This window comes from Nerophis ophidion, linkage group LG19, assembly GCF_033978795.1.
Source record: "Nerophis ophidion isolate RoL-2023_Sa linkage group LG19, RoL_Noph_v1.0, whole genome shotgun sequence".
NCBI lineage: Eukaryota > Metazoa > Chordata > Actinopteri > Syngnathiformes > Syngnathidae > Nerophis > Nerophis ophidion.
This window is the reverse complement of record NC_084629.1, coordinates 25,176,041-25,190,428: the sequence shown is the minus strand read 5'-3', so window position 1 is coordinate 25,190,428 and position 14,388 is coordinate 25,176,041. Positions and strand designations below refer to the sequence as shown.

Below are 14,388 nucleotides of genomic sequence, written 5' to 3'. Positions count from 1 at the left end.
CTCACCATGAGGTCTGGGAAGCCCACGATGACTCGGGCGAAGGAGCCGGTGTCGGCCATGACACGGTTCGGGGAGACGATCTTTTGGCCGAGGGCAGCACTTAGGTTTTCGTTGGGAAGTTGGTCACATGACAACATCTGGGGAACGCACACGGCATCTGACAGGGTGATGAGAGAAACGCAGTATACATGATTTTTGATTTACTTTTTGGAGTGGTGTGCCGTCAGGGCCAGCGAAGCCTTCTCTGCTGACCTAACATAGCCAGAAATCATGATTCAAAATAAAAGTATTATTTAATCTACTTTCCCTAAATATCTAAAAGTATTCATAATCTCTTCTTGTCATATTATGCTCTTTCCAGTGCTGTTGTTTTTAGGTTAGAGTTTTTATCCAATCAAAATTCAGCTAGCTTATGTTGCCATGCTGTACGAAATCTGCCCGGGGCCTTCAGCATCAACAATGTCTGCGTACTGTAAGTGAACGGATACATACAGTTGATAGACAATTGCCATAGCCAATCAGATCACAAGTTGTTATTAGTAAGGCCTTCGAGCTGGTTGTACGCTGTGATTGGATACTCACTTGGGTCTCTCAAGTGAGTATCTAATCACAAATTGCAAAAACAGGAAGTGGCACCGGAGCCATACGAGCCATAGAAAGGAGGGCTGGGTGATATATCAATATACTCGATATATAGCGGGTTTGTCTCTGTGCGATATAGAAAATGACTACATCGTGATATTCTAGTACTGTATACGTTCTACGCAGTTGCTTTTAGCTGCTGGCATTACACTACAGGCTCTTCCCACTCTTTGTTATCTCTCCTCACAGACAGCAAGCGCACCTTCTTACATACGTCACATACGTATACGCCCTCGTGGAGCAGAGAGGGAGCAGCATGGGTAACGTTAGCTGTGGTGAGAGTGGTAATACGACAGAAAGAAGGTGCGAATCTGGTAACAAATGAAGGAAGAATTAATTCCCAAGAAATACAGCAGGGGTCCATCCTCTGGCGGTGGTTTGGCTTCAAGTGGGAATATATCAAACAGACAACCATAATTTGTCAAGTCTGGGGCAAAAGTGTTGCTACAAAATGTAGCATTACTGCTAAAATGTAGCATCATTGGAAAAGTCACCTGCTTGAGAATGAAGAGTGCTTACTCCGTATATCAACATCTCCATTCGGTGCCACACGAACAAAATGCCGAAGCAAACATTTCCACATTAACACTGTAGGAAAAAAATTGTGAACATAAGGAGATAACGTCCGCAGTAACCTACCACATAGCCATTTGATTTCCTATTATGCAGCTCATTTTTATTTGACAGTTATTGAAATATCTTCGACATCATGCACAAAAGTGCACTTTATTTGTTTTAAACTATTGTAGTAGTGCAAAAAGTGCACTTTAATTTAGTGTTGTTTTGATATGTCATCTTACTGACATCATGCACAAAAGTGCACTCATAGCTTGTTTTAAAATGTCTCTGACAATCTTGCACTTTGTTTTGAAATGACATGAATGTTTGTGCCACTGCTTAATAACTGTTTAACAAATACAGTTTTGGTCAATTGACTTAGTTCTGATTTCCTTCTCTGAATGAAAGTTTAAAATGAGCATATATTAATGCAGTATGAACAAGAATGTTTTAATGTTGACACAGAATCATCATACTGATGTGATTATATGCATCGAGCGTTAATTCAAGGCTAAAGCAAAATATTGAGATATATATCATGTATCATGACATGGCCTGAAAATATTGAGATATTAAAAAAAGGCCATATCGCCCAGCCCTAATAGAAAACCACAGAAAACACATCGGTACTTACAGAGAAGGAGAGAAAAATGTTGACTAGGTGGCAGATATACGATTGCAAGGCCATTTTCAATAGGTATACTTAGGAGAAACTACATCTTGTGGGACGAGGTCGGCCGACACCGGAAGCTACCCCGGTGGTGAAATGGTTTGCCCGTCACTTTCACACGAATCAAACGGCTACGAGGGTACCACTGGCTAATACGGCGTCGAATGAGTGCTACAAATTGTGAGTTCAACTATTTTATTTCTTAATTTTTTTCATGTTTCATTTGTTTTATACAATTTTTTAAATTTTGACAGTACCACGTAAGATATGTTTTAATTGCTGAAAAGGGTTTATTGAATGTTAAATGCACCAAAAAATAGACCGTTTTGTACACTGTTGAGGTGTTTCAATGCTCACTAGTGTGCTTTTGTGTAGTACCTCTAGCCATGTCCATGTGGTGACATCAACTACGGTATTTTGAGAGGTGAAGTCGGACTAAGTAAGACATCACTGAAGGCCTAGGTGAAAAATGCACGGCCCGCCACTGACTTTTTTCCCTAATCCTTTGCAATGATCTAAAAGAGGATTAGATTTTTGGAATAGATCCTGTCGTTCAATAAAACACAATCCGCAGGCCGTAAATTGCCCTGCACTAGACTTTGGACAATCCTGGTATAAGCAAACTCTTACATTGTTAAAAAAAAATCGATTCACATTCAAATTGCAATTTTTATTCATTATGATTCTAAATCATTCATAATTTTCAAGGACAATTTTTTTTTATTTTTGCGCACATTTTTTCCATCCTACTGGTAGGAGGCTACGGGGAAGACCCAGGACACGTTGGGGTGACTGGATGAAGTCGCTGGGGAGAGGGAAGTCTGGACGTCTCTGCTTTAGCTACAGCCCCCGTGACCCCACCTCGCATAGTGGATGGAAATGTTTTCGTTTTTTTTTTTTAATAATTCATTTTTGGATTAAAAACATTAACAACTATTATTAAAATCATCATTACTAATAATGATACTGTTGCTTTTATTAATTTGAGGTTTTCCTGTTTTTTATTATTGTAGTTGTATGCATTCTCAATTGTTTTCTAAATTTCTCTTAACTATTGTAAAACTGGGACTGGGTTGGAATTGCTCTATATTATTGTGTTAGAGTGATTAACATTTTGATTTTTGTAAATACAATTTTAAAAATATACATATCCAAAGGTGATTTTTAGGCCAATTATAAGACCAACATAAGCCGTTAGGAGGAGCTTTTGCAACCTGTAACCTGTTTTGAAAAGGTTGTATTATAATTTATATACCAAATAATAAATGATAAGGATCGTTTCGAATCAGGAATTGATTCTGAATAATATCATCACTCCAAAGATCTGAATCAAATGGAACCTCAAGATGCCCAAAGATTCCCATCTCTAGAAGAAATGCGTCCAAACATACACCCCTACAGTGTTACTTTTCTGATTGATGTCTTTAAACCCCAATGTTTTAGCCTCAGAAATAAAACCGACTTGAAATTTCTCACACATCTCAATGCGCTCCACAAAAAAAACGTGCTGGTACTTGAGAGTGTTTATCTGAATCCGCACAGATTTTGGCACACGCATTCAGGGGACAGATAAGCACAAATGTGTAAAGTTTGAGAAAAAATATGTCCGCCATCGAGAAAAACATAACTAATTGTACATAAATCATTGACTGTTTATGTATTGATCATGAAACGTCAAACATATTTGTATTGCATGACAACAACCAACAGGTGGCACCACAATAACATGAAAAAATTATGTATTGGATCTACTGTTGCCAACGTTATAGTGACTTATGAGCTTTATGGACACACTCTACCCACACACTGCGTGACGTTTTGTTCCCGGTATCGGTGACAAGAAGCGGCACAAATCCTGGGACGCGCCAGGGTTCACTTTGTCTCGCTAAGAGGTCCTGTCAAGGCAAGACGTATGCGCTGCCTGGGTCTATTTGTCTGTCTTGCCGCATTTATTAATAGCCTTGACATCATGTCTGTGCTAAGGAGACAGCAGAGAGCGGCAGGGGAGGACATTAAAAGTATTGTTAACCTTCAATTACAGCCGCGGATGTTAAAAAGGTACCTGAGCTGGCCCCGTGCCCTGAGCTGACGGCGTCCTCGCTGATGCTGTGCAGCTGACACACTCCAGAGTCCTCGGAAGCCATGTGCATGGGCTTGGTCAGCAGGTACTTCCTGTTGAAAGACACCTGAACTTAGAATTGTGTCGTGAAAATAACTACTACTACGAATAATAGCCATTCTTATGACCTTACTTCCTTTCAACAACAAATATTTTGGGAAAAAAAGGCTTTACTTGACCAAAAACTCAAATCTAATTTTGGATTTTCACAACATTGACTAGCAACATTGTCTTGAGTTGCTTTGTTTTTATTCAGAAATGCTGTAAAAATCCCCTTACCTACTACATCGTATCCCACCAATGCTTATTATTTGCATAAAGACCATATTTTCCGAACTACAAGCCGCAATTTTTTTCTATGCGTTGAATCCTGCGTCCTATAAAACGGTGCAACTATTTTATGTATGTTTCTTCGCGAAAGGGCATGTTTTGTATTCAACAAATACTTTTCAACACCAACAGAGACAATGAAAAGGTGTGTTATTGTTTGTGCTATGGCGCCATTCTTTGGACAAGTTTGCTCACTGCAGGTGCTGTGGGTTGAAAATGTACGTCCAGTTCACGGCTCGAAACAGGAAGTATATCATGTTTCGTCTGATATTCGTCTATAGCAGGGGTGTCCTTGTGTCTGCGAGAGAAGTGTGCCAAGTATAAAAATTGAAGATTTTTTGTGAAAGAAACTTTTGTTCTAAATGTGTCCTGTGGATGTCGCAATAGAAAGTCAAGCAAACGGATTGTACCGTGGCCAAACAAGACGTACACAGTAAATCACGGCTGCGGTTCCTGATCCTCGACCAGAATGAAACGTAAAACCTGCCGTTTTACGTCTTCTGTTTCAAACACATCATTCACTGGCACCCTCATTGTCCCAAAAGCCTCTTGAATAGTTTCTATCTCTGTTTCCTATGGTTTGTTGAGTTAGCACATCTGATACCTAGAAGTGTTGGTATGTTTCCATCCATCCATTTTTCTACCGCTTATTCCCTTCGGGGTCACTGGAGTCTATCACAGCTACAATCGGGTGGAAGGCGGGGTACACCCTCCATGTGGCCCCTGAGCAAAAATTTGTTTGAAAACCCCTGGTCTATAGCGTTTTTGCTCAATAGGATTCTTTGTTCATCGCTCCAAGCAACGGTTATAAGTTTTACAATATAACTTAAACAATTCATAATGACTAAATCGTCTCATGTGTGATGTCTTTTGTGCTTTCATGGATATTTGTACATGCTATCGTAATGCACTCAAGCTAGCGTCGTTAGCATTGGCAAGTATGCAAACACATTTACAAGTGTCTGTGTAAGTATTATTCACTTACAATGACATTCTCATATATGTATATATATTATATACATATATATATACACATACATACATACATACATACACATATATATATATATATATATATATATATATATATATATATGTATGTATGTATGTATGTGTATATATATATATATATATACATATATACAGCGGGGCCAAAAAGGTATTTAGTCAGCCACCAATTGTGCAAGTTCTCCCACTTAAAATGATGACAGAGGTATGTAATTTTCAACATAGGTACACTTCAACTGTGAGAGACAGAATGTGAAAAAAAATCCAGGAATTCACATTGTAGGAATTTTACATAATTTATTTTTAAATTATGGTGGAAAATAAGTATTTGGTCACTTCAAACAAGGAAGATCTCTGGGTCTCACAGACCTGTAACTTCTTCTTTAAGAAGCACACTACGCCAACAGGGAATCAAATCCTGCAGTGCCAGAGGTGTCCCCCTGCGTAAGCCAGTGCATGTCCAGGCCCGTCTGAAGTTTGCCAGAGAGCACATGGATGATACAGCAGAGGATTGGGAGAATGTGATGTGGTCAGATGAAACCAAAATATAACTTTTTGGTATAAACTCAACTCGTCGTGTTTGGAGGAAGAAGAATACTGAGTTGCATCCCAAGAACATCATACCTACTGTGAGGCATGGGGGTGGAAACATCATGCTTTGGGGCTATTTTTCTGTTAAGGGGACAGGACGACTGATCCGTGTTAAGGACAGAATGAATGGGGCCATTTATCATGAGATTTTGAGCCAAAACCTCCTTCCATCAGTTAGAGCTTTGAAGATGAAACGTGGCTGGGTCCGTAAGAAGCATTTGAAAGTCTTGGAGTGGCCTAGACAGTCTCCAGACCTCAACCCCATAGAAAATCTGTGGAGGGAGTTGAAAGTCTGTGTTGCTCGGCGACACCCCAAAACATCACTGCTCTCGAGAAGATCTGCATAGAAGAATGGGCCAAAATACCAGCTACTGTGTGTGCAAACCTGGTAAAGGCCTATAGTAATCGTTTAACCTCTGTTATTGCTAACAAAGGTTATATTAAAAAGTATTGACTTGAATTTTTGTTATTGACCAAATACTTATTTTAAACCATAATTTACAAATAAATTATTTAAAATTACTACAATGTAAATTCCTCGATTTTTTTTTTCACAATGTGTCTCTCACCGTTGAAGTGTACCTATGATGAAAATTAGACCTCTGTCATCATTTTAAGTGGGAGAACTTGCACAATTGGTGCCCCACGCTTATTCCCTTTCGGGTCGCTGGTGCCTATCTCAGCTACAATCGGGCGGAAGGCGGGGGACAATTTGCCACCTCACCGCAGGGCCAACACAGATAGACGGACGGATATATATATATTAGGGGTGTGGGCAAAAATCGATTCAAATTTGAATCGCGATTGTCATGTTGTGCGATTCAAAATCAATTCTCATTTTTAAAAAATAGATTTTTTATATAATTTTTTATTTTTTTATCAATCCGACAAAACAATACCATAACAATGCAATCCAATTCCAAAACCAAACCTGACCCAGCAACACTCAGAACTGCAATAAACAGAACAATTGAGAAGAGACACAAACACGACACAGAACAAACCAAAAGTAGTGAAACAAAAATGAATATTATCAACAACAGTATCAATATTAGTTAGAATTTTAGCATAACACTGATTAAAAATCCCTCACTGACATTATCATTAGACATTTATAAAAAAAAGAACAATAGTGTCACAGTGGCTTACACTTGCATCACATCTCATAAGCTTGACAACACACTGTGTCCAATATTTTCACAAAGATAAAATAAGTCATATTTTTGGTTCGTTTAATAGTTAAAACAAATTTACATTATTGCAATCAGTTGATAAAATATTGTCCTTTAAAATTATAAAAGTTTTTTTTTTTTTAAATCTACTACTCTGCTAGCATGTCAGCAGACTGGGGTAGATCCTGCTAAGATCCTATGTATTGAATGAATACAGAATCGTTTTGAATCAGAAAAACATTTGTTTTTGAATTGAGAATCGCGTAGAATCGAAAAAAATGTATTTATAATCGAATCGCGACCCCAAGAATCGATATTGAATCGAATCGTGGGACACCCAAAGATTCGCAGCCCTAATATATATGTATTTATATATATATAGTATATACAGGGCACATCCAAATACACAGTGGAAAACCATTTCAACACCATAAAGTTAGAGAAAAAAGTAATTTGTCACATACTTGTCAGTGTTGCTCTCCAGCAGCAGCCAGCGATCTTCCGCCACCAAGAAGACGGACTTGAGGTTGATGGGCAGGGAGATAGCGTGGACCTGGCCCTCCAGCACATCCAGAACCTCCAGCTGGTTGCTATCATCACAAAATGATGCAAACACCAAACTCATGTGTGCGTTCTTAACACAGATATGATCTAAAACCAAAAACACCATTAAACCCATGCACCGGGAACATGCTGCAATTATGTAAAAGCTGCAAGGTAAAAAATAAATGCAAACTGAAAATGCTGTGAATGCCAAAAACACACATTAAACCCTAAAACAAAAGCATGACAGAAAGGCTGCAAGTTCAATGAACAAAACAGATGTGAGCCATGCAAACAGAAAGTTAGCCAGACTACCAGGAAGGTTTTATTTTATTTTAACTGAACACACAAACAGTATATGTAACAATAATCAAATAAGGGCACATCCCATTCTTTACATTATTCCAAACATTCACAATCTTGCGCAATCAATATTTATTCATAAACAAAACAAGTTAAGGTAAGAGACAAAACAAATAGATAAGACAAAAATAAATGAAATATATAAATAAATATACAAAATAAAAAAATATTGGGCTTATCTAAAACGATTTAAATTTCCAGGTTACCAGAAAGTTAGCCTGGCGAAGTGAGCAAAGCTGTCAGGAAGTGATCCATGAAAGCAAGATCGTGTTCCAGGCTACTAAGGAGTTAGCCAGGCTAACGGGAATGGCGTGGCGCGGTTGGGAGAGTGGCCGTGCAAGCAACCTGAGGGTTCCTGGTTCAATCCCCACCTTCTACCAACCTCGTCACGTCTGTTTTGTCTTTGAGCAAGACACTTCACCCTTGCTAGTTCGCCTTCCTAGTTAGAATGTGTGTGAATGGGCGAGTGTGGAAATTGTGTCAAAGCGCTTTGAGTACCTTTAAAGTAGAAAAGTGCAATACAAGTATTTACCATTTGCCGTCATTGAATTAATGACTTCAATTTAATTATAAAACATTGGAAAATTATAAAAATTAAAAAAAAAGTCGTCAGATTGTTATTTCTATTGGAGCGATTTAAATTGAGCCGTTTTTAAAAATAATTTATATGTATTTTATTTATATATATGTTCTCATGTATATAGATTTGAGGTTAATATCATCTGTATTGTTTTTATAATTACTTGTACTTTATTTAACAGTTTCTATTGGTATGACGGTTGTTTGAATTAAATTTATTGTCTTAATTGCTCGGGCTGACCTGAAACAGTGGAGCAATGTTGATTTGAATTATATTGGAAGTGTTCATTGTTTAATAAAATAAAAGATAAAAAAATATATACATCTTTTTTTTAAAGTTAGCCAGGCTACCAGGAAGTGATCCGGGCGAAGTGAACAAGGCTACCAGAAGTTAGCCATGCTAGGAAGAAGCGATCCCGGCTACTAAGGAGTTATCCTGGCTAACAGGAAGTTAGCCAGACTAACAGGACGTTATCCAGGCTACAGAAAAGTTTGCCAGGCTAACAGGAAGTCTTCCAAGATGCCAAAAAGTTTGCCAGGCTAGCAGGAAGTTAGCCAGACTACAAGAAAGTGAGTCAAGATACCAGGAAAATAGCCAATCTACCAGGAAGTTAGCCAGGCTACCAGGAAATGAATTGATAAAATGAAAAGGAAACATTTTTATTTATGTATTTGTTAAACCTTGAAAATGGTTCCCTCTATAATACTGTAAAAAAAAAATTTTTTTAGTATCTGAGGACAGATATCGCTCCAGTCCGGCAAAGTTTGGCTAACTTCCTGTTTTCTTCCCTGAATCTGCACTATTTCTGTCATGAATGGTGGGGTTTTTTTTGCCATTTGCAGCATTTTTCTTTTGCGTTTGTTTTTCAGCCTGCATCCTTTACGTGAGTTTATTTGCAGCATTTTCCCGTTGCATGTGTTCTATGGCAGTGGTCCCTCAACCGGTTATTGTTTTTTTCATAAAGAAATACAATCATGTGTGTTTACGGACTGTATCCCTGCAGACTGTATTGATCTATATTGATATATAATGTACAGTATATGTTGTGTTTGTTATGTTAATTTAGTAATTTAAATGTTTTTTTTTTTTTTTGTTCTATGGCATATGGATCATTTCTGAACTGTGGTAGATGTAAAGTGTAGTTTTATCACAAGCTTACCCGTCTTCCTTGTAGAAGAGCAGCCAGTTCTTATGGGCCAAGTCACAGCACATCTTGTACTGAGCCTGGGAAACGAACATGAAGACATTTTGAAATGACGCATTATGTTTGTATGACTCCAGCTTATAAAACGCTGCGATCCAGATTTATGTAGGTCACACTAATAATTGATAATAGGACAATTTGTGTTGCCGCGGCGGCCTCTGACCTGTGGTTCTTTGCTGCTCCACCATTTGGAGGCTTTGCTGGGTGGCTGCTCGCTGTCAGGAGACAACATGAGCCTCCGCACGGCGCCCGTCGCCATGTCCACATGGAGCACTGTCTGACTCTGATTTAACGGTGGGACAAAACATGAACATTACACACGATAAAGTGGTGAACAATTCCACAATAATGTCTGTGATCTGTACTGCTTTACACTGAGTACTCTGACTTATACCAATTAGGGGTGTGAAAAAAAATCGATTCGCATACGTTGTGCGATCCAGAATCGATTCTCGTTTTTAAAAAAATCTATTTTTTTTTTTGATCAATCCAACAAACCACTACACAGCAATACCATAACAATGCAATCCGATTCCAAAACCAAACCTGACCCAGCAACACTCAGAACTGCAATAAACAGAGCAATTAAGAGGAGACACAAACACGACACAGAACAAACCAAAAGTAGTGAAACAAAAATTTATATTATCAACAACAGTATAAATATTAGTTATAATTTCAGCATAGCAGTGATTAAAAATCCCTGATTTACATTATCATTAGACATTTATAAAAAATAAAAAAAAAGAACAATAGTGTCACAGTGGCTTACACTTGCATCGCATCTCATAAGCTTGACAACACACTGTGTCCAATGTTTTCACAAAGATAAAATAAGTCATATTTTTGGTTCGTTTAATAGTTAAAACAAATTTACATTATTGCAATCAGTTGATAAAACATTGTCCTTTACAATTATAAAAGCTTTTTAAAAAAAATCTACTACTCTGCTAGCATGTCAGCAGACTGGGGTAGATCCTGCTGAAATCCTATCTATCGAATGAATACAGAATCGTTTTGAATCGGAAAAATATCGTTTTTGAATCGAGAATAGCGTTGAATCGAAAAAGTCGATATATTATCGAATCGTGACCCCAAGAATCGATATTGAATCGAATTGTGGGACACCCAAAGATTCGCAGCCCTAATACCAATGATGACTTTTTGTAAAATGGCAAAATTTTGGGGGGAGCCACATTTTCAGAAAGTTAAGGACTGTTCACTGTTATCTTATTTTGTCTCTTCTTAAGAACCAGCGCCCTCTACAGTGGACATTTTATTTTGGTCTATAAATATTTTTCAAGAGTTACAGGAGAGCGGTGGTGTCTTTAAAGATGTACTGCAAAAAGTTAGTTAAAGATCATCTATATAAGGGGCCCCACTTTTCTACGGCAGAAAACCCCAGGCCCGATGAAACACTGAATTTATAATCTTACTAATTATACTTGAGCTACTTATGTTTTACAACCTTGTCAAATGATAGGAAACAATGTGTCAATCACAAATATTACTATTTAACACATAAACCTTAGGGTTAGGTCAGGCTGATTAGAAAAATAATTTTTAACCAAATATACTAGAAAAGAAAGAACTCATAAAAACTGACCAACAAATACATGTACATACATTTATTTATGTGCTAATGAATATCTTTAACTGTCAACAAAATTCAAGTGCAAATGAAAATACAACATTACCACTTTAGTCATAATGTTTGCGCTTAAGAATCTAGGGCACAGGTGAAAAACTTGTATTCTTTTGACCAGTTCTGGCCCGCCACATCATCCTATGAGGCTCCCGAAGGCCTGGAAATATATATATATATATCTATATATATATATATATATATATATATATATCTATATATATATATATATATATATATATATATATATATATATATATATATATATATACATACATGTATATATATATGTGGGCTTCACGGTGGGAGAGGGGTTAGTGTGTCTGCCTCACAATACGAAGGTCCTGAGTAGTCCTGGGTTCAATCCCAGGCTCGGGATCTTTCTGTGTGGAGTTTGCATGTCCTCCCCGTGAATGCGTGGGTTCCCTCCGGGTACTCCAACTTCCTCCCACTTCCTGGGGATAGGTTGATTGGCAACACGAAATTGTCCCTAGTGTGTGAATGTGAGTGTGAATGTTGTCTGTCTATCTATCTGTGTTGGCCCTGCGATAAGGTGGCGAATTGTCCAGGGTGTACGACGCCTTCCGCCCGATTGTAGCTGAGATAAGCACCAGCGCCCCCCGCGACCCCAAAGGGAATAAGCGGTTGAAAATGGATGTTTTTTTTTGTTTGTTTTTTTAAATAAATGCATTAGTTTTTTCAGCAAAAACAATCATATTTTAAACTTTAATATTATCTGATCATGCCAATTATATTATTATATACTGCATAGCAAAACTATTTTTGTGAGATAAAAAACAAATAACTATCTGCTTGTCACCTTTATTTATGATTTTAGGGACGGCGTGGCGCAGTGGAACAAAAGTTTCTTTCACAAAAAATCTTCCATTTTTATACTTGGCACACTCCTCTCGCAGACACAAGGACACCCCTGCTATAGACGAGCGTCCCTGGTTCAATCCCCACCTAGTGCCAACCTCGTCACGTCCGTTGTGTCCTGAGCAAGACACTTCACCCTTGCTCCTGATGGGTGCTGGTTGGCGCCTTGCATGGCAGCTCCCTCCATCAGTGTGTGAATATGTGTGTGAATGGGTAAATGTGGAAGTAGTGTCAAAGCGCTTTGAGTACCTTGAAGGTAGAAAATCGCTATACAAGTACAACCCATTTATCATTTATTTTAAAGCAAGTTATATATGAAATAAATCTTATAATCAAATGCATATGCATTTGAATTAATCATGATTAATGTGGCCCTCAATGAAAATGAGTTTGACACCCCTGAGCCAGGGCTTTAGCTCTAGACTTTTTCTGTTTGTTTGAGATTGTCATTACTGCCAAAAGTGGTGGAAAATCAATCAATCAATCAATCAATCAAATAATCAATCAATCAATCAATCAATCTACAATCAATATTTATTTATATACCCCTAAATCACAAGTGTCTCAAAGGGCTGCAAAAGCCACAACGTCAAAGCCCACATGAGTGTATTACAACTGAGTAAACAGATATTTCTAGCTGCCAGTAGGGGGTGCTCGCTGCCCAACAAATATATTACATCATTAACATCCTTCCATCCATTTTCGACCGCTTATTCCCCTTGGGGTCGCGGAGGGCGCGGGCGCCTATCTCAGCTACAATCGGACGGAAGGCGGTGTACAACCTGGACAAGTCGCCACCTCATCATTAACATATTAATAATATTTTTAAAATAATAATATTAATTTCATATAGAAGATACATTCAAAACAAATATATAAATAATAACATTTACATATGTATTAATATTTTTATAATAACATTAATTTCAAATACAACATAAATTCAAAACAAATACATTACGTATTGAAGTGATTATTAAAAATATTTTATAATAATAATATAATTACACATTTTATATAGAATATACATTTCAAAAAATATTTCCAATAATTCCATATTTATAATTTTTTATAATAGTAATAATAGTACTAATTTCATATAGAGTATACATTCAAAACAAATTTATTAATAATATTACATAATTTACTGCGTTTTTACACTGTAAAAGGAAAAGTGGTAGAGCTTTTATTTTACAGTAACATTTTAGACACATGGGGGCGCTGCAGTTACATGACTATAAAAGGTCGACCTGTGAGTGAACTTTATTTAGTCGGGACCTCTTCACTTGTGGACGGACGTAATATGATCCATTACTATGATATTTTTAGAAACATGACCCCCCCCCCCCACATCCTTTTCCCCTAATCATCAGCAGTTGGAGAACCGCGATGCTTGTGAGAGATCACAAAATGAGAGTCAACCGCTTCCAACCTGTTCCTCGTGCAGCACCAGCTGGCCCTCCAAAGGACTCCCCAGCGGGGCGACTGTCACAAAGGGCTGCCACACACCGCTGACGGTCCTGGGGAAGATGTCGTAAAGTTCCACACACTGGATGGTCTCCCCTCGCTCCTTCATTGAGTATAGGGTCACGGGGTTGCACGTGGCCACGTACAGCACGTCTGGAAAAGTAAACAGGGAGCGAGTCAGTCTACCAGGTGGATTTTTCACGTGTTTGCAAAGAAAATGCGCAATGACGACCACACAGAGGTTTGCTTCTGAGAACTCCCGTCCTGCAGTCGTCCATTTTAGCTGAGACCAGGTCTAAAAATAGCCGTGAGGAAGAGGAAGTCGGTCGGAGGCATGAATCAGAGAGGCAACAGATGACAATTGATGGAAGCAGACTTAAAATCAGAACGGGCTGATATAGTATGATATACAGGACTGTCTCAGAAAATTAGAATATTGTGATAAAGTCCTTTATTTTCTGTGATGCAACTAAAAACATGAAAATGGCATACATTCTGGATTCATTACACATCAACTGAAATATTGCAAGCCTTTTACTATTTTAATATTGCTGATTATGGCATACAGCTTAAGAAAACTCAAAAATCCTATCTAAAAAAATTTGAATATTTTCTCA

The 14,388-nt window shown here is 37.9% G+C and overlaps 1 protein-coding gene across 3 annotated transcripts in view; it reads right to left on the bottom strand.

The window, feature by feature from the left end:
* The window catches only part of vwa8 (von Willebrand factor A domain containing 8), a 135,776-nt gene that overhangs the window by 54,604 nt on the left and 66,784 nt on the right, over positions 1-14,388 (bottom strand). For all 3 annotated transcript variants that reach the window (XM_061879656.1, XM_061879654.1, XM_061879655.1), the window contains exons 29-34: positions 13,737-13,924; positions 9,944-10,063; positions 9,736-9,800; positions 7,555-7,680; positions 3,933-4,042; positions 6-157 (exon numbers count right to left, since the gene is read on the bottom strand). In XM_061879656.1, coding sequence (XP_061735640.1) covers positions 6-157; positions 3,933-4,042; positions 7,555-7,680; positions 9,736-9,800; positions 9,944-10,063; positions 13,737-13,924 — 761 coding nt within the window. The remainder of the gene's footprint in view (positions 1-5; positions 158-3,932; positions 4,043-7,554; positions 7,681-9,735; positions 9,801-9,943; positions 10,064-13,736; positions 13,925-14,388) is intronic.